This window comes from Liolophura sinensis, chromosome 8 (assembly GCF_032854445.1).
Source record: "Liolophura sinensis isolate JHLJ2023 chromosome 8, CUHK_Ljap_v2, whole genome shotgun sequence".
Lineage (NCBI taxonomy): Eukaryota > Metazoa > Mollusca > Polyplacophora > Chitonida > Chitonidae > Liolophura > Liolophura sinensis.
This window is the reverse complement of record NC_088302.1, coordinates 11,916,246-11,936,482: the sequence shown is the minus strand read 5'-3', so window position 1 is coordinate 11,936,482 and position 20,237 is coordinate 11,916,246. Positions and strand designations below refer to the sequence as shown.

The 20,237-nt window shown below is 40.4% G+C and overlaps 1 protein-coding gene across 1 annotated transcript; it reads left to right on the top strand.

Annotated features, from left to right (window-relative positions):
* The first annotated feature begins 395 nt into the window (after positions 1-395).
* On the top strand, positions 396-4,989 carry LOC135472382 (uncharacterized). The gene is made up of 2 exons (XM_064751857.1): positions 396-1,368; positions 2,617-4,989. The coding sequence occupies exons 1-2, from the start codon at positions 1,315-1,317 to the stop codon at positions 4,558-4,560; spliced, it is 1,998 nt and encodes a 665-aa protein (XP_064607927.1). The 5' UTR covers positions 396-1,314; the 3' UTR covers positions 4,561-4,989.
* The last annotated feature ends 15,248 nt before the right edge of the window (positions 4,990-20,237 follow it).

Sequence of the window (20,237 nt, the reverse complement as noted above, 5' to 3'; positions counted from 1 at the left end):
ATAATATTATTTCCTTTTACCTTCCCACATAATATTTCTCTCTGCTGTCTTCATGGCATTGCCTCAGGCGGAGATGTGCCCGGGTGTGGGACTTCCGATCACAAAATGTGCGTATAACAGTACTAAACGTTATACTTATTTTTTGCAATACTGGAAAATTTTTTCAAAACAGAAACTTAATTCGTTAGGTTTTTATACCAATCGGTCAATCGTCATTTTTTCAAGTTACGGGAAAAGGTGGATATGATTTGAATAACCAAGGTGTAGGTCTTTAAAGCATGATAGTCATTTTTTAGCAGCCGGTAATATATGACACCATGCAGGATCCTGGAGTATTGATTAGCGTTAGGACGCGAAAGTCCAATATTCCAAGGGCGTGTAATCTCTTTATACACATGTACATCCGTGAAAGAAAACCCCTGCTTGAAAATCTTTAGTCTGCCCTTTTGTGATATAAAAGTATGCATAAAAGCCGTATACAAGGGACAGTTGCAGTAAAAGCTGGTGACCTGAGGGGAATACCCCTGTGTTCAAAGCACGCACCAATTCACCAAGGTCACATATCACGTGACAGGCTGCGTAGTATCTGACTTGCCAGCCAATTTAGAGGACGCTATCCACTTGTTGAACCCCTTTAAGGCTACTAGAGTTTTGCATCATTATTGTGTCCAAGTGGCAATAGATGTAAATGAACTAAGTACACGCAATGCTCTTTAAAACTAAATCAACGTGCCATGTTAAACCCTACGAATACTGTTTTACCTATACGGCCTTGAAATTGTTATAAAATGTTCATTGTCTAATGTTCATTAAATAATGTATGTGAAATATAAAAAGCTTATATAAAATATAAAAAGTTCGCGAAGGCAAACCTGTCAAGAGGTCGATGAAATCCTTAAGAGATCCGTGTAACTGAATTGACTATCTGAATATTTTTTTATCCCATTTCTTCTTGCAGTTTTATTTCCTTTTCAGTTTAGAGATCTGTTATTTAATACGGCGTCCGGCACCAGATATGTCACGTGATTTTTTCAGCCCAATGAGTAATGATACAAATCTGAAAGCTATCGTAGCATCCGGGTCCAATTTTACGCCTATAAAAACTGGCATTGTCATCGTTATTAGGCAGTTAAGCGGCAAGAGTCTGCCTGGAATCTCTGCAAGAGTATATGCTTGTAAATTTGCTGGTGAAGATTTGTCTTATGTTCATTTGAACATTTTTCTTTGGTATATTCTAAGAATTTACTGGATTATTAGTAAACTCTTTACATTTTTGTTCCTTCCGCGTCGATCGATTTTCACCGGACAGAAACAATGAGTGCCGAAATGCCCCGAAAGCTTTCGGTTATCACCATTACCTGCGCCAGGGTGAGTACCGTTACATCTAGCTATCTGTTATTTGACCATTAAACTTGGTTTTCAAAGCAGTTCTGAATGCCTATGAAAGATTGATAAAATGTATGCTAAGCTGTGAAATTTCCTTTCCAAGAATCCGATGTATGCATAAAATATACATGTATTTTGTATACATGTATATGCCATGTACTTGTATGTGTTATGTAAATATGTACATATATATACTAGACACATATCATGAACATGGTTAGGATGACTCCGTGGCTCAGTTGGTTAGTGCGCTATCGCAGCGTAATAACTCAGGAGTCTCTCACCAATGCGGTCGTTGTGAGTTCAAGTCCAGCTCATGCTGGCTTCCTCTCCGGCCGTAAGTGGGAAGGTCATCCAACAGCCTGCAGATGGTCCTGGGTTTTCCCCGCGCTCTCCCTGGTTTCCTCCCATGGTCGCCGTCGTATAAATGACATGTTCTTGAGTACGGCGTAAAACACAAATCAAAATAAATAAATAAATTATTGATATTGATACTTGAAAACGCAAATAAACTTGTATGCGTTTATTAAATTTTGTTTTAAAGAATCACGTATTCGCTAGAGGCTATTAAAATCTCTTGAATTTAGTTACAACAGTATGATTACTTCAGATTCTGTTATTATTCGTAATAATATACTGTAATAATTCAGGTACAGTCACATGTACATCAAAGTGTGGAGCTCGTCGTCATGTGACTGAAAATTGTTAAGTACGACGTTAAACCCCATAGCACTCACTCACTCAAGTTAATTACATACGATTACACCTTTTGATTTGCATTGTATGAGAGCTGAATTCTGATGAAATTTGAATGATCAACAGAATATAAGCTAATTTATATATAAAATTACAATTGCTTTCAATTTTTAACTAGAAAAACATTCGTAATTGTTCAACTTTCTTCCATTTTCAAATTAAATAGTTGGGATGTAGGTAGTGTATACCCTATGCAGGATGAAATTTTATTATGTAAAACTTAATTTAACTGTAAAGTAAAAACGCACAACTTCTGACCCCTAGCTCATATTCTTTTGTCTTCTATAACAATGGGAATTTTGAAAAAGATTACCTCTGTCAAAATGGAAAACAATTTCACGCTATCAGTACTAGAAACTGTCTGGTATAAGCCATCATTCATTCAGAATGTGGAACAGAAAATAGAAAATATAATTCCTCCAATGTATTATGAACAGCTTCTTAATTCAACAACGAATTTTCTAAATTTCACAGGAAATGGCTATGTGTTCAATGGGTATCGGTAATTTCCGGAAATTGGCAGTCGCATACTTACAAGACACCTTGCTCAATCTCCATAATGTGAAAGTGAAGCTTGACTGTAAAGAAAACAAGTTCAAGTCGGAGAGAGAGCTCCCGTCAGTGACGTCCGTGAATATGAGTTCGATCCGGGCACTCGTCGACCAGAGGTTAAAACTCATCTTTCCGGGCGAAAACTCGAAGGCCGCCATTTTCTCGGACAACTGCTATAACATCTTGAACGCAGAGAGATGTGAGAACATTTTCAAAACTCTCCTGCGTCTCTCCGCTCGGGTGGACGAAATCGTGAAAGAGTGGGGTGTGGCCGAGGAGCTATTCGTTGGGGTTGTCCCTCAACCCAATGACTACTCTCTTGTCGAAGTAGAACTGGACAATACTATCAACAGAATCACGCTGAAGTGGAACAAAAATACCCTGGCAGCTGATATTGTCACGGCCGTGTCGAAATTAGCCGAGAAACTGAGGCATCAAAAGCGACAGCCGACTCCAGCGGAATATTTGGCCTTCCAGTTAGCCTACTGTAACATTAATAAGGGCAAGTCTATGAACCACGAGGGGTTCCGCGGCCTGGGTACCCCGGGATTCCGACCTCACACCCAAACCTACATGTCCCTCACAGATCCCGGAGACGGCCATGTTCTGGGCACCACCAGGTTCGAGGATTGGATGAAAGGCGCCATCGTCCACGTGGAACATCTGGAGAGACCCAACCACCTGCCCAGAGAGAACATCGAGTCTTACAGAATTCCCTCCCTTTACGACTTCACCAAGGTCAGGCTACACGTCGGTCCCACCGCCCCAACCACCTATTTCGTCGGCCGTAGGGTCAAAGATTCCGGATCCTTCGACGAAGACTTCCTGAAACTCGTTAACATCACGGCTGCATCAGCGTCTGCTGCTTTTAACCAAGGAGCTGCGGAGTGTAAAGTCGCCATGGAAGGATTGTCCACGTCACAGGCCGTAAGATACATGCAGGCCCTTCGGGGACAGGTCCAGAGATCCCGGAAACAGTTTTTGTCTGCAGCATGGAACCTCAACCAAACAGTCCTTGATGATTACAAACAGGAAGCGCCCATCAACTTGGAGGAGAGAATGGATATAGCAACGAGAGCTATCGAGATCACGTCGATCGGAGGTTTTGACAAAGTGACCTGGGACGGCGCCAGCGACACCTATCCCTCCAAGTGTATCATGTACCAGCTGAGCTTTGAGGAAGCCTTGACTCTGGTTCACGAGGCTCACCTCCGAGGGCTGGTCACCTATTTCTCAGCAGGTTTCAAGTTTGGCGAGATCAAACACGCCGTGTACGCCGGTGTTGACGGCATTGGAATTGGTGGCGCTCAGGTTCTGCGCTTCATGGACAGCGAGACGGGCATGCACGGACCGTACACGGAAGAGAATATCCCGCGGATCTTAGCCAACCGAGACGAAGCGGCCAATTCCGTCCGTGGACGTGGGGTTCACTTGTTGGCTCGTTTGGATACCATGTTCTTTGAAGGTTCCATCACCTCAGATCAGAACATCCTCAGGTATGAACTTTACACTGCCCTTCTCACCAGAAACGAAAGTCGACTTAAAGCTCTAATGGCTGAGTTGTCAGAAGTTATCTCCCTTCCTGATGAAGGAAACTCCCCGATCACCCATGTTGCTAAGAGGCTCATAGAATCCAAGTCCCCGTTGTTGTCGCAGCAAGCAGAAAGCCCCGAGCAATGGGAAACTTTTGTGGAAACACTGACATGTTTGGTTGACGATCAGGACGAAGAAGAGTTGGTGGAGGAATATGAAAACGAACCCTGGATGACCTTCCGCAAGAAGTACCGAGAGTGGCAACTCAAAAGCCACAGACGCGTTACACGACAGAATTCTTTCACTACACAGTACAAGGTGTACTCTGCTTGAAAAAATCCCACATTACGAGCATTATTACCCTGGCGTATTTGTGCCATGTCGTGCTTTAAATCGGTTAAATTAACTTTATTAAACACAAACCTTTAAGGAGAAAATGGAAAGGCGAAAAAGAGAAAATGCCATAAGAAGAGAGGCGGTAAACTAAATCGTCATAAACCAACCATCAGTGGTTGACCAGTAGATTTGCTGGTTCGAAAACAAAGATCTTCTGTTTGGTAGGCTATAGTATGACTGTGTGTGAGTAAGAACCAGTTAGTGATAATCTTGGTTGTGAATATCAGTGTGTGAGCATCAACGTGTGAATGGATAAAATTCATTATTAAGGCATGCTTTTATGTGTGCATTGGCCATATCCTTAACATTGTTTATTCTATCTCATTTCATTGTAACTGTGAGTTGTGTGTGCGTGTGTGTGTGTGTGTGTGTGTGTGTGTGTGTGTGTGTGTGTGTGTGTGTGTGTGTGTGTGTGTGTGAATCCTTGAGTATGACATAAAACCACAATAAATATATAAAATGGGTATGTGCATGAAATATAATTTGAGTAATAACTTCATAAATCGTGTTTATTCAAGACTACTGCAAGGGTGTACACCCTATGCTTTGTATGTACATGAAACACAAAAAGAAAATACATGATAGCATTGAACACGTTTTTCGTCACCGTCATCTAATGGTATGTCAACCGCTCGTGTGTTCTTTGCGTGATTTCATTTACCCGAATGTCTTTCAGTACACAAAGTGTACACAAGTGCTTAGGCGTTTTTTTGGTAAATGTAATGTTGTAATAGAGTTCATAAATGCGATATACCTATCATATAATTTTGTAAAGTTATGTACAAATGTGATAGACATTGTGTCTGTAATGTGATGTTGTTATAAGGTTTATAAATGTGATATATCAAGATTTTATGGTTGTAATAAGATGTTATAATGTGATACATGTATGTTAGAAGAAGGGTTGTCTATAGCGTGATAGATTTTCAGAGTAAGTAAAAGTGTGGCTTCATGATATAAGTTTGGTCCTAGGCACGCTTTGTTTCTTATGTATTCATTGTTAACACACTCAATTTTCCTTCACGCAGAGTTTTTGATGCGAAATTGTTATTTATGTGTATTACTTATAAATGTTATAGATCTGATATTGTTATTGAGTTTTTGTCTCTTTTCGTTAGTTGTTATTTAATTTTTGGCTTTAAGCCTCTTTAGATGCTACATTAGAGTGGTGTCAACTTTTGTGAACTGGATAATAAAAATCTGACTGCTTCTCAATAGCATTATCGATATTATTTTATTGATCACTAGTATTAGTCCCAGTTGTTACGCGAGTTCTAACACATGAGGTGTTGATCGTAGCCGGATGGTTAAGGTACTTACCCTTCAGTCGTGAGTGTACAAGAGGCGCAGGTTCAAATCCGCCCTTGGAGAATGAATTTGTATATTTCCAAACTCTCACTCTTCATGGTGTCTTCGTGGTTGTTAGCGCTGTCTAATGTTCACTGGAGATCATTTGTCTTCGAACAGTACAGTTCGCATATCTGCTTGACCCATATTGGAAAGGACCTGGTAGAATCGGCCCCAGAGAGGTACGATAAGAAAGTGCAAATTTCAAAATCCCAGTCCAATTCTATAAATTTCCTAACCAGAAGTATAAAACTTGGTCGAGTTACCCTTAAAAGTTATATGACCACAAAAAAGATGGTTGATAAGTAATAACCCGCCAAAAATGCACTCTCGATCAAAAACGCCAGTTATTCGTTAAAACGGGGCACTGTGTGTTTAATTTATAGTATGAAGATCAACGTTAACCAGAAAAATATCTTTACTGAAACTTTTATGTGTGTATTTCTAAAGTTTCTCTCAAAATTTCGTATTGGTTCACGTTTGTCTTCATATATAAAAAATCAACTTTGTAATGGGATCAGTTTTGTAATAATCTGACAAATTTAAAATCCGTATTTCTGCCATAGTCTGCCAGGCATCCTTCATAGTACAGTGAACTAACGAAGTCACTATGGACAACACCTCGAGAAAGAGCTCGAATCTTTGTGCTTTTCTTTTTTTATTTGGTAGCATACCTTTTTGCGTGAGAAAAGACATAGGCTACAGCGAAATCATAGGTGCATCCTGGTTGGGTGCAGATGTGGTCCTCCAGCTATCATTAACATTAACTGGATATTTGTTATATATGTATATCATTGATTACTGCATAACTGCTTGCTCAAGAATTTTTCAGAAAGTTACATTTGTGGTGCAGTGATTTTTCCCCACTCTACTCTGTCTAGAGACACCCCCCCCCCCCCTCCACCCACCACCACCAATTTCAGTGTCTATGGAGCAGGTTACCATTTTTGGATTTTATGGACCCATCTGTTGCCTCAGTGTAGATTTTGACCTTTGCAACTCGTATGATTGCCATATAACATAAAAAAGAGTTGTAAAAACAGAACTGAAAAGAGAAGTAGCCTTTCCAGTGTGTCATCAGCTGTCACTCACTGCTAATATCAGTTTCGTTTCTTGAAGTGCACAGTTTTATGCACTGGGGCCGATTCCCCGCCTTACCATTCCAGGTCCTTTGGCCGTGGCAGTGGTCAGTGGTTTACGTTACACGCTTCTTCCACCATCCATATATATTTCAATGCCATTGTGAAAGTGAGCACTTTATGGGGACATGGTGTTAAACAACAACCGAATCATTAAATATTATTAAATATGAAGGAAATCACAAAGTCTCTGCAGAAAGGTAAGGTATGACCCGAGTTACTTGGTGGTAAGATTTATTTATGTATTTATTTGATTGGTGTTTTACGCCGTACTCAAGAATATTTCACTTATACGACGGCGGCCAGCATTTAGGTGGGAGGAAACCGGAAAGGGCCCGGCGGAAACCCACGATCATATGCAGGCTGCTGGCAAACCTTCCCACATACGGTCGGAGAGGAAGCCAGCATGAGCTGGACTTGAACTCACAGCGACCGCATTGGTGAGAGGCTCCTGGGTTATTACGCTGCGCTAGTGCGCTGACCGACTGAGCCACATAGGACCCACTTGGTGGATAGAAAAAAAAATAAAAATGTCCCAAACCAAATGCACCCGTCATTCACCTTGATAAATTCTGCCCGGAAATAATAATGCTGTACTTATATCACAGCGAATTCCTAGATTCTAATATGACGATTTTTATATGGCGAATTCATTTATATATTTATTAGATTACGCCGTACTCAAGAATATTTCACCTAGACGACGGTGGCCAGCATAAGGGTGATGGCGAATGAGAAGACTATATATGTGTAGCTTGATAAATATAGTCCAAACTATCAATCGAACTCATGGATAAATCGATTCATCGATCTTCATATAAATCTACAGCTCTTACTGAAAATATAAATATATTATTATTCATCACAAAACCATCCAAAGTTTAGGGTTTTAAGTATAACCCAGTCAATGAATCAATGAACAGCTAATCAATAATCTTGGCTTTATGCCTTATTCATCAGTAAATCCACCCCGTATTTGTCGAATATGACTACATTTTGAGATAAATAAAAACTTTATGAATATGGCTATATTTTGTGAATAATGAATAATGAATGAGTTAAGTTTACCAATGTCATTGCATTTTGTGAGGAATAATAAATTTAGTTTGTTAAATACGGTATAAGCCATACAGTCAGTTAATCAAAAATGTAGCGATACTCAAGGCTGTTTTCGAACTCTTGCATAAAAGAATGCCTTGTCCATTTAGTAAGCAATCTCTTTAGAATTTTTATTCGACGAACATAGTAAGATTTGGAGTCCATAAATATGGCTTCAAGTTTGGAGACGAAACTTTGGTACGCTTAGAAAGATGCAATACACTTAAGATATCAATAATGTCTGGATTAATGTATCAACCAATCAACAAAACATCGACCATTCTGAACGTTTACGTAACATTTGCATTTATTGAATCATGGCCACGCTTTTAGTCTTTCAATGATAGATATATGTACAACACTAAATCATAATATACAGATTGCCAACTTGTACTGTTGTAATCAGGCTGAAAAAAAAACACAGAAAACTCAGAAATACATGCGATGAACCACAACTGCCTTTTTTTCCAGCTTAGCCTTCATGAAATAAATTAATATGTACAGTGTGTAAATATGTAGGCAAATCCCCTTCCACCAAGTCCATTAGAGTGATGTCCCCTGGATTAATTCATCTGTCTGGCTGGATGCAGAGGTGAAGGGCTTGAAGGGAGTTTTCCGCCACGGAGCTTTGGTAATCTGTCTTTTTATTCGATTTGCCACAATTATTATGTGCCAAAGACGGCTTTTTAAAATAAAAAGTCTTCAATTTGTGAAAATATCAAATTAGGAAGAATAGGAATTATAAGTCATCCTATGCGATTCGGTCGAGTAAGGACGGCATCTCTCCACTGGATTCCAGTTCTCCATCGCCACTGAAAATGGCAAAAATCAAAAGAAAAACTTCATTATCAGTTCGTAGAAGTGTGGTAACAAACTGATTCGGAAATAGGTATCCGAATAAAATGCTGTGATAGGTCTAATTTCAATTTATGATCTAGTCATCAAATACTGGATTCAGGTTTAAAAGGCTTACTAGGTTTCCTCCTCCCTTTGTCTCACCTGTCGTGACGTAATGAAATACTCATGAACACGACTTCCATGGTCAATGAATGACATACTCATGAACACGACATCCATGGCCAGTGAATGTGACAAATGAATAAATAAATGAGGTGACATGGCAATCTGGATAAGGGCGGGAAAGCAAAGTTAGCTATGTGTAATACCTGAACAATGGTACTTTTCGAGAAAGAGAAATAGTTGGCTCTGTTGGTAAATATCTGAATATTTCCACAATCTTATGACATTTATTTTGACATTTGTAAAATATTCATTTGGAACCTAGGTATTTGTAAAATATCTACATGGAGGTAAAGACATGGAGGTAAAGGTTTATACCAATCACACGTCCTACCAGATCTTGAACCATATAATAATAATCATCCAGATAGCTTATAAATTCTTGAAGGGCCACCAAAATATAGGCATAACCTTATCATATCAAAAGGTACGTGCATTTATAGCTCACATTAGCATAGTGCATATATTTTAATGAAACCTGGAAGCAATACCAACGTCGACAAATATTAAGGGAAGATATCTAAGCAAATCATAGCTGTCTACAGCAGATGAGGTTGTCTGGATGACATTCTCGATGGAACTGACCACCACAAATGCAATCAGCATAAGCTACAACCACAACGGAATAAAGCGGCCATGCTTTTGACAACTACAACTACAGACATCAGACTTTACAACCGCACATGACATGACCATCATGACGACAACAATAAAGTTCTACATAACGTCGTCATCGCATTAAACAATCTCAGCCACAACTACGTGACGTTGCTATATGGCATTCAACAACTACAACCATCGTACACCATGCATGCAATCAGTATAATGTAAACACTACATTTACTCTCCATTCGACAACCACAATCCCAACTATATTACCTATAAGTGCAGACAATAATTCAAATATAAAATATTCGACCTTCATATTTAGACAAACACAATCAGAACTAAAAAGCATGGTGTTTCCAAACAACCGCAGTCTGCAACCGCAACCACAATTCCAAGCATTCCGTTCATACATATAATCAACGTGCAACCACAACCACACAGATATACGAAATACATGAGTACCACAACTACCTAGTAGTTGATCGTGAAATTTTCGTTATGAGTACGACTGTTGTTGCTACTGTATCTTGTAAGAATGTTTGCTTTCATGAATTTTAATTTGTTTAGTAAAAATGACATGGTTTCATTTGTAGTAAGGCTGACTTTTCAAACTGTGCTTCTTATCATCTCAAGATCCTTTTTAATTTAAATATCTTAATGTGAAGCCTATATGATCTTACCAGCCTTCAGATCGTGTGCCTACAGGTTGGCAAACATTTTGTGGAAAATCACAACGTCTTTTACTGTAGTCAAAAATTAATCCGCCTTGCATCACGGTGCACTTCTTATATCCGGCGAAGCGCTCGTGTCGACACTCCGCGTAGTATTGACTCCCGCGATGTAGTGCAGGGTAAAACCCATCAGAACTATTTCTGCAGTCTGGAGCCAAACCGCATGGAGGAGGGCTCATGGCGATATCCATACACCTGCCAGCAACCTCGTTGAAAATAGTCCCGTCTCGGCACGTGAAGGCAGCAATGGTGAGCTCTCGTTCACATAGATAATACCTGAGACAATGCGTGCCAGTGTCCGCATAGTACCCATTCTCTTTTCCCTTGCAAGGATTCTTGAGTTGTCCACAAGGCTGCACTACTGAGCCGCTGTTGTCACAGTCTCCTCTCAGGGGATTGAACACACCCGCCGGGCACAAGGACATTCCCAACAACTCGTTATTCTTGCACTCGAAGTAATGCGAACATCGGCCATAGATGTCCAGATAGATGCCATTGGGCTTTGTGTCACAAATGTTGGGTATGGCTGCCTCTCCGCACGGGAAGGGTACCGAGTAAGGTCTCTGGCATTTCCCGTTAAGGGGATTAAACAATAATCCCTTATGGCACTTCATGTAATCCTGAAAGTCTCCATTCTTACATTCGTAATAAAAGTCGCAGCGGCCATGTTCGTCAGGATACAGCCCGTCACGTCTCCCGCCACACTCGGGCCACCATCCACCCCGCGCGCGCGGAACGGTGTAGGGCGAGACGCAGGCGCGGGAAAGTGGCGAGAAAACCGTGGCCCGATCACACTCGCCCTGGTAAATCGTACGTTCTCGGTAACACTCGACGAAGAAGGGCTTCCACTCAAAATCTGGCCATGAGTTGGGTCCATCAGGTCGCCCTAGACAGCTTCCATATCGGACCCAGCACGGCTTGCAGTGGGCCGTCTTTCCACATTGGTTGGCTCTGTATTCACCTTTTCGTACACAACATAAAAAAAAATGTGTTTATTTTCTTCTTTGTTAAATTAACATGTTAATGAACATCCATACAGTTACTTCTTTAAGGGCTATATAGTAAACAATACACATCAATGAATAAACACAAAACATTACACAAACGTTTATTACGGGTCATTTGATGCAGCTTTAGCTCAAATAGGCTTATTTTACAAATAAGCATTACATCTACAAGAGAATTTCCACATAAATTTCTTAAATTTCATTATAAGTACTATACTCCTACATTCTTGGACACATAGACAAGGGCAAACTGTTACTTGGAGCGTCAGCATTTGTTATTCACCTTATGTTTCCATGAATGTTCCGTCGACTGATTGGTTAACAGTTTGTTGTTTAACGATATACTTTCACTTAACGACTTTTTCACTTTTAGAACCTCAGATTTTATGGGTGGAAGAAACCATGGACCTTTGGCAATTTAATGATGTACTTTCTTTGAATTCCACCTATGAATTATACATCGAATGATATAACTACTGTACATCTCAGTTAGTTTCGCGTGTTTTTCTATCTATGATTATTTTCTTGAGAGTTGGTGTGACTAATTTGTTTTTCCTGTTCCTTGAAACTGGTTTTGCCATTACTGACAGGGAACAACCCGCAAACCAATTAACTCCTCGTCAGAATCTTACATGGGCTGCGCGGCTCCTTTCTCGTCCCACAGTCCACCTCGGCGAAGTCTTCACACCTCATAGTGTCATAGGAGAAGAGCTGAGGGTAGGGGCACTCCATCGTGAACGTCTCGTAAAACTTGAAGATGTAAGTATCAGGTCGGATCGTGCAGTTGTAATACCACGCACAGTTCTCAGGGTGAGGCTGGAGGGCGGGGCCATTGGGATTACACGCCTCGTGAGACATCTCATCGCCTGTCAATCAAGGAGAAAGGATGATACTTGACATTATTTACGTCAAATGATTCGATTACTGATTTAAATGATGAGCAAATGATAGGTCATGAAGAAAACTTACGCATATAACCGTGAGACATGACCACGGAAAGGCTTTTTTTTTTGTTAAATATTCATGAGCATTTTTATATATGACCTAAACGGAATATACTTTATATGTAACTGTTTATTATTTAATCGTGATACTTTTTCTTGTTAGGTACTTCTTTCAATGAAGTGCGCCATATTTAGCTTTGAAAGCATCGCGAATGTTTTCCTTCACCAAAAACAGCAGCCGCGGGCTTTAACAGCACACTTCGCGCTACACGTAAATGTATATGGCACTTCGTGATTGATTTGATAGATGGATAAAATACAGGGGATATAAATGATGGGTAGGTGGTAGGTGACAAAAACCTTACATATATTACCGTGAGACACGACCAATCAAATAAAAGGACACTTCAATATTTCTTCATAAACGTTCATGTGAAATTTTATGCATAATCAAAGCGGGAAAATATTTTGACGGCACCATCCGTAACTTGTTAACCTCGCTGTTTAATCGTGATACCTGTATTTTGGTTTCCTATGCTCAATCAACATTCCGAAGTCTTGCAATGCAGTATGTCGTATTTCGCTGTGAAATCCTCGCGAATGTTTCTCATCGCCAAAAACACCAGCCGCCGGCTTTCACAGCACAATTTGCACTAGGCGTAAATATATACGGCGCGATTATTTGGCTTCCTGGTAAAAGAAGTGCTTTCTCCCAAGCAGGCTCTCGTTGGTTGTGTGTGACAAACCAGCAATCACACTCCTTTTTGTCTCAGGTTTATATTTCTCCAGGAAAACTAGAACGGCTTCCGAAATTATCCCATACATATTGACCAGTGTTAAACATGGTGTATTGACCCAAAAGGAGGCGCCCTTTTTTCAAACGTGTCCAAGCTGTAGGAGTTCTACAAAGTCGTGTTTCCATCCTCTTCCGCGACTTCTTTGGTTCCTTGTTAACGGGGAAGTGTTTGGCGCGTCGGTTAGCTTCTACGCCGTGAGCAGAGTAGCCATATGTTGTTGGCACCTGTCTAATATTGATTCTCGGGTCCTGCCGATCTTCAGGTTAGAGTGTGTGGAAGCAGAATGGCTTATTACCAGAGGCACGTTAAAACAATATTTTTCTGTTGACTTTGGACGAACTGTTACCACAGACTTGGAAATATGTATGTCGTTCAAATGGAGAAGAACATGGCGCTCGTTGACGGAAAGAATAATATCACAAAAATAAAACAATGGCACAAAGATAAATAAACACCAAACCAGCAACAAGTATGTCCTGGAGTCAGACTTTACGCACGTGTCCCTCGTTACAAACTCCTGCTGGAATGCACTGAGGTCATTTCTTCCTCAAACATTATTCACCCCGAAAAACAAATATAATCACTTGTATTAAAACATGACAAAAATTTTTGCTGAGTTCAAATTTCTTAAAAGGAATGACAAAGTAAAAATAAAGCGAGCATGAAAACAAAGAACACATAAAACCATATCTGAAAATACCATTGCTGATTTTTTAAAATTCCTGTAGTGAAATATTTTGAATGCATGGTGGACCTCATTATTTGCACCATTATAATAATGTATGTCAAAAATGATGTCAGAATAACTTTCCTCTGACCCTAAGCTATTTAACGTAAGATTTAGTTTTTCATGCAAAGGCACTCCATAAATTAGTTTGATTAAATTAAATTGAGATCGCATGAATTTCATTCAGACCTGAATGGGCTGCGAGGGTTATAGTAATATCGGACTTGACACTTAGATTTATATGCAAATACCACGTGCATGTTCACTAAGTTCATGCAGTTACCAAGTTTCTTGCGGTGTTGAAGTGATATGCAAATATCACGTGTACATCAAGACATAGGCAGTTACCGAAGTCCTTGTGGTGTACGTGTTCTGGATCACGCGTGTTTACCAAGTCTCACTCAGTCACATAGACCACTCTGGTGTATATAAGGATGTTAAAGCAATTGTAATTAACATCACTGTTCTTTTTTTTTCGCTTATTTTTATCCTATTTAAGCCATAGTGCTAAGGGGATTTAGTATTTAAATGAACAGTTAGAATGAAGCTCTCATTGAGGTAAATTGACAGGAGGCTGTACTTCACTCGGTTACGTGTGACCATTTACCAACTTCCACGCTGTCGTTGCTTCTCTGGTTTTACTCTCTATGATGATATATTTATATTACACAGATATTACGTGTAGACCAGGACTTACTCGCTGGCTGGGGTCTCTGTAGTGTGGATAATGGTGTTACACGAATATCACGTTTAGATCAAGTTTTTTTGTTTTGCATGTAAAGGTACGGATTGTACAGTGCACACCTTTGCAGAAGCGGTCAAAGCTGGTCGCCTCGGTCAGTCCTCGGTGGCTGTACAAAGGCCGGGCAGCGGATGTTTGGTAAGGTCACACTGTCTCATTTGTTACTGACCGCTTTGTCCACATTTATCCTAAAGACACAATGTTGGTTTTACTTTCCACTTGTTTGTGGCGGCTCTGGGAAACCCACCTGTCTCTTGGTCAGACTATATTGAGCTGCCATCGGTTCTCCACGTGCGTTTGTAAACAGTTAATTCCTTGTTGGCCCAGCTCATTCTCGTGGCATGTGGCAAATAAAACCGCTGTCAGCCCGATCAGCTAAACTCGATAAAAATTAGACAGTTCCGAATGAAACGGCTTGAGCTCTGAGCTATTGCATGTTTTGGATGTTCTCCCTCAGTGCCTTGTTTGTGGAGCTGTACTTTAGGGATTCCTTCCCAAAGCTGATGCGAGACACATGAAACGGCTCGCAATAAGCCTGTAGGGTCCGGATCAAATGTCATCGCGATTTTCTCATTGTCTCCAGTAGAATACCCGAATGCGTCCTCTATACAATCGTACACAAGAGTGGGCCATTATCTATTCCAGCGGTTCGAGCTGGCGATCCCCTGAGCCCCCAAGGCTGAAAGCGGTAAAACCCAGGCCAGTGGATCAAACTTCCCCGCTCCCCCTGTCCGCTACCACATCCATGTTAACCACCTCCCTTAAATTACACCAAGGTTAAGAGACTAGATATGATTTAAAACACTCCAGAGCCCAAGGTCAAGCTTTGGCGGAAAATGAGCAAATTGCCTCGACCAATGACTTTTGCATTGTTACCTTGGTGGTTTCCATATCCACTTGGAATAAAGGTGTTACTTCCCTAATGACAAGGCCGATGGCCTGAGGAAAAGATCAGCCACGGATTAAGACCTTGTTCCAGGCATTAATGTGAACAAAACTTCTTCACAATAAGGAACCTTTACAGACTGCCATGTTCCCGTTAGCGGTGTTTAATGGGCCAATGTGTCAAGGGTCTAGCCGTCGGTTTAAGGTCAATCGGCGTGTGGTTACATTAAACCATTAATTCACGATTATTCCTCAAGTTCCGTTCTTTGTGACCGGCGTGTAATAGAGGAGGGCTTTACAAAAAAGAAAAAAAAAACAAAAAAAACAAAAAAAAAACAGAGGATGTTTGGTGTTTTGGTAAAATTGAGTTCAAGATCATGTTTTAGAAGTATTCTTGTTATTTTCGATAGAATTCAGATAGATAATATTTTTGGGTATAGGCTGCAGACATACAGCTTAAATTAATTGCAGGAACAGATTCATATACTAACTCAAGTAGCAATAGTGTCAACACTACATTGACAATAACTATTAGCCAGGTTGACAATATTATCAAATCAAGCAAAGATTCCAAACCTTGACAATTTTTCTTTCAAGCTGGCACCAAGCACGTCATAACTATAACATTCAATCGCGGGCGCAATCCATCTAATTGCACTTGTTACAAAATATTACGCATATACGATAGTGCCATTATTACGGAAATCGCTGAAACAAACAGTATAACTTAGCTGTACTCAATTTTTTTATCAATCATGCTAGTCCGAGGTATGATTAATATTTGTAGTGCAGGGGATATCATTGACTTCGGACGCTCAATGAAACAAGCTGACAAGGCCATGCAGCAAACTAAGATTGGATAACCGCCGACGCTGCAAGAAATTTTGTCACACGCTCCAGTTTTAATCAGTGAATCTGTCAAGTCAGATTCGAAGTCATTGTTTGCAAAATGACGAAATCCTCCCCCTGTGCCATCTTTCCCTCACGGTGATCCATTGATTGATCAAACAGACCAATGATGTTATTCAACATCTCCGAGCTACTTAAAGTCTAAATCATCCACCCAGCTATCTACTCATAGTATCGCTGCTACCGCACGACGTCGATGGGGTTTAACGATAACAGAAACAGAATAGCACAAGTGGGCAAGGTGTTTGTCTAGATACTTAAAGCTGAGCACCGATTGCATGTGTAAAATGAGATTAGAGAGGTGACGCCGAGCAGTATGATGGGAGCATCTGTGTATAGAAGCCAACCGTATAAGCACAAATCACCATACATCTACATCTATACATATACATAAACAACCTTTGCCGGTCGAAGATTTTCGGACTTTCGAGGTAATGTAACCTATAGGCATCGAGTCATCTCAATGCAGCAGATATATAGCCATATATAACGGAGTTCGGCAAGGGCACGCCATTGATGCCCGCTTTTTATTGACAAATTATTATATTGTTTACCTTCGCGAATGAATGTATATATCTTTTGGAGGTATTGAAGTTATGATCTGGTGAACGGGTACAGAAGTATGACCTTCTGAGGGCAAGTTCCAACAAGTCAGTTACAGCGTATATTCAGTATTCAAAAAATAAATTGCTAACGGGACTTCCCTTCACGACACACGATATTTTTCTTATTTTACGAAGAAATCCGAATTTTTAAGATTCAAGAAAATGTAATAGCTCCAAGACAAATATATACCATCACCAAGACAAAGCGGTTTTTCACCTTCACAGCATTGACACTGCCTAATCAAGTGTTATTGTTTATTGTTAACAAGGATAACAAAGACAACAAAGAGACTTTTTTGTATAACTGCCACTCAACATAAGTTTTCGCCGTTGTCGGGAAAGCCTAATCCTTGCTCACAGGTAGTTATTTTGTGTTGATTTTTACCACTGACCAAGAATGTATAAGCTTATAACTTTAACCCGGTAAAGCGAGGAAAATTAATTGCTTTTGGTCATTACTTAGCTAAATAAGGCTACAAATTAGGTCCGATTAAAAATTAGAAAACACAGTTTCCACAGGAGAACATAGTCAGACAGTCGACGTTTGATTTGCGTTGTTACTGCCCAGCTAATATCCGTACTGCAAACACCTACTATATATGTTCATTTCTTAATTCTATTAAAAACAGGAAACGTGTTTACAGTTTCACGATCGCTTGGGAATGAGTGTGAGGCCGTATTTCGCGGGTCACATTGGGTCACTAGGCAATTACCACATCATCTTTGCTACTCTGGTTTTACTATCCTTGCTGAAATTTTTTTTTATATCATGTGCACTACATATAGAAGACGGCGGTCTGGTCAATACTCACCCATTATCGACTTAATGATGGTCGGTGGTCTCCCTGGTCTGTTAGTGGGTCCCGGGGTGGGCTCGGGCGTGGTCGCCACATTTACTGCCGGGGGTACCGTCATGAGGCCCATAGGGTTCTCCACCTCCTTTCCCGGGAATCCCCTATCTTCTATGAAGCCGTTTTCGTGACAATCATCCAGGCCTGAGTTGGGAGGCACGCACAGTTTGGCAATCATAGAGAACACGTGGTTGTGGGGACAAGGCGGCATTAACCTAGCCTCACGATTATCACATATGAAAAACACAGAACAGTTCAAAGGGTGTCGCACCCAATGGGCATCGTCTTGAGAAGCGCAGAGTAAGGTGGGGTCGTCGTTAGGGACATGGACCTGTATTGGCGGTGGGGGCGGTGGCGTTGGGGGCAGTGTTTGAGACAACGGAGAAAGCCCTCCAAATGTCACATGAAACATTACTGGCAACAAAATCACAGCAACTGCCAATCTTGAGGTATATGATCTGGGACGAATCATTTTGAACAACTATCTGACACCTGGATTACATACAGTGCTACAACAAGAAAAGTCTCCTAACATAAAAAACAACGTTTGAAGTGGAGTCTTTCTCGAATCTTTCGCTGTTGTTTTGTCCCTTTTCCCGGCTCACTCCTACATCCTCAGTATTTGTGAAAACTTTGTCATTTTGCTGAAGTTTGTGACAAATCAGCACGTACGGCAGTCTATTGAGAGGATCACGTCATCTTCTGTATGTCATGCGAGCTGCTCTTTGAATGGGCCATCCAAACACACCACATCCCCCTTGTGGCTGTTCAAAGTTGTTGTCGAATGCTCGGAAACTCTTCACTTCTGAAAATCGTGTCGGCGTCTTGGGTTTTGTAGCCACTGTGGCAAGATTTTCCACAGCGTTCTCTCTGTAAACAAATCACTCCATCAATACTGCGTCAGGCGAACATCCGGGGTTTTTGGCTGGTATCACAGTTCGCCAATACACGCAGGCCGCCCGAATTTCGAACCACTGCCTCAAACACACACGTTCGGAAACAAACCTCAACAAAGGCGACTGTTGATTGGTTTAATTGTTCTCACGTCTACGGGGAATCTGGTCCGGAAATAGCTGTTTTAATTCTGGGAGACCTGGAGTGTTTCGTTAGGCGACGAGGTGTAATGTGCTCTGACGGAGACGTGAGAACTGCCCTGTGAAAACTGTTTAACATTTTCCCTCTTCACATCACTTTTTCAACCTCGTGAAAAACAGTAACTGCTAAAACTAAACTTTTTACACTTCCTTCATGCCAATTTAAACGTGTTGTTGATTCTGGCACGAAATTTACAAAAATCAGCAGTTGTGCTATGATGCGGTTATGTTGAAACAGTTTTGTCGGAGCCAGGTGCTCTGACGAACAACAATATACTCTCACACCAAAATGCACACGTGTGTGTAGACACCTGCACGACATTTCTCTTGCAAAGTGGCTTAAACCTGTAGCAGAATTGCAATTAAATGAAGATGTTGGTTTATTTATCTCAAGTTCCACATGTTAATTTTAAATCAGAACTGGTTTTAAATATTCATAGTTCAGCAATGAACAGAATTTGTGCACAATAAAAAAAGTTTTGGTTAATTTGTTAATTATACTGCTTCACTTTATTGTATGCAGAAAATATTCCATGGTCTGTGGTGGTCACTCGCTTCTGTATGTCCCTCAGAGATATGTTTCGAGGAAAGCTATTAAGAAGTCATTTAGATAAAAACAAATGAGTATTTAGGATAATGAGACTTTCAGTATGACAGCATATAGCAATACATCCAATGTGCTTATTGCAACTCCGGAGCGCAAACGAAAAGGATTTTTTGAATGCATCTTTGTATTAGATGGGAACATATAAAAGTTAAGCATGTCCAACGACGACATACTTTGAGTTTTACATTTTCTTCACTGTCTCTGTAAGAATAAAAGATATCATTTAGAGTTTAAGTATACCGGTTCTTGAGAAATCATTTGCTTTGGGTTTAGTTTAACTGTTTATTCGTCAAAAAATTCAGTTATTGTACTGGAGAGAATTCCATAGAAATTCAGTTCTCTAACTTAAATATGCTTATTGCAAATTACGCATAGATAGCGAAACCAAGACAATCACGAAAGACTTTCGCTCCAAGTTTCATAGAACTTACAACCATTAGCATACAGCACTGTTATTTATAGAAGTAGTTCAGGGTCCTTGGGACGGTGTTTCATAGTTAAT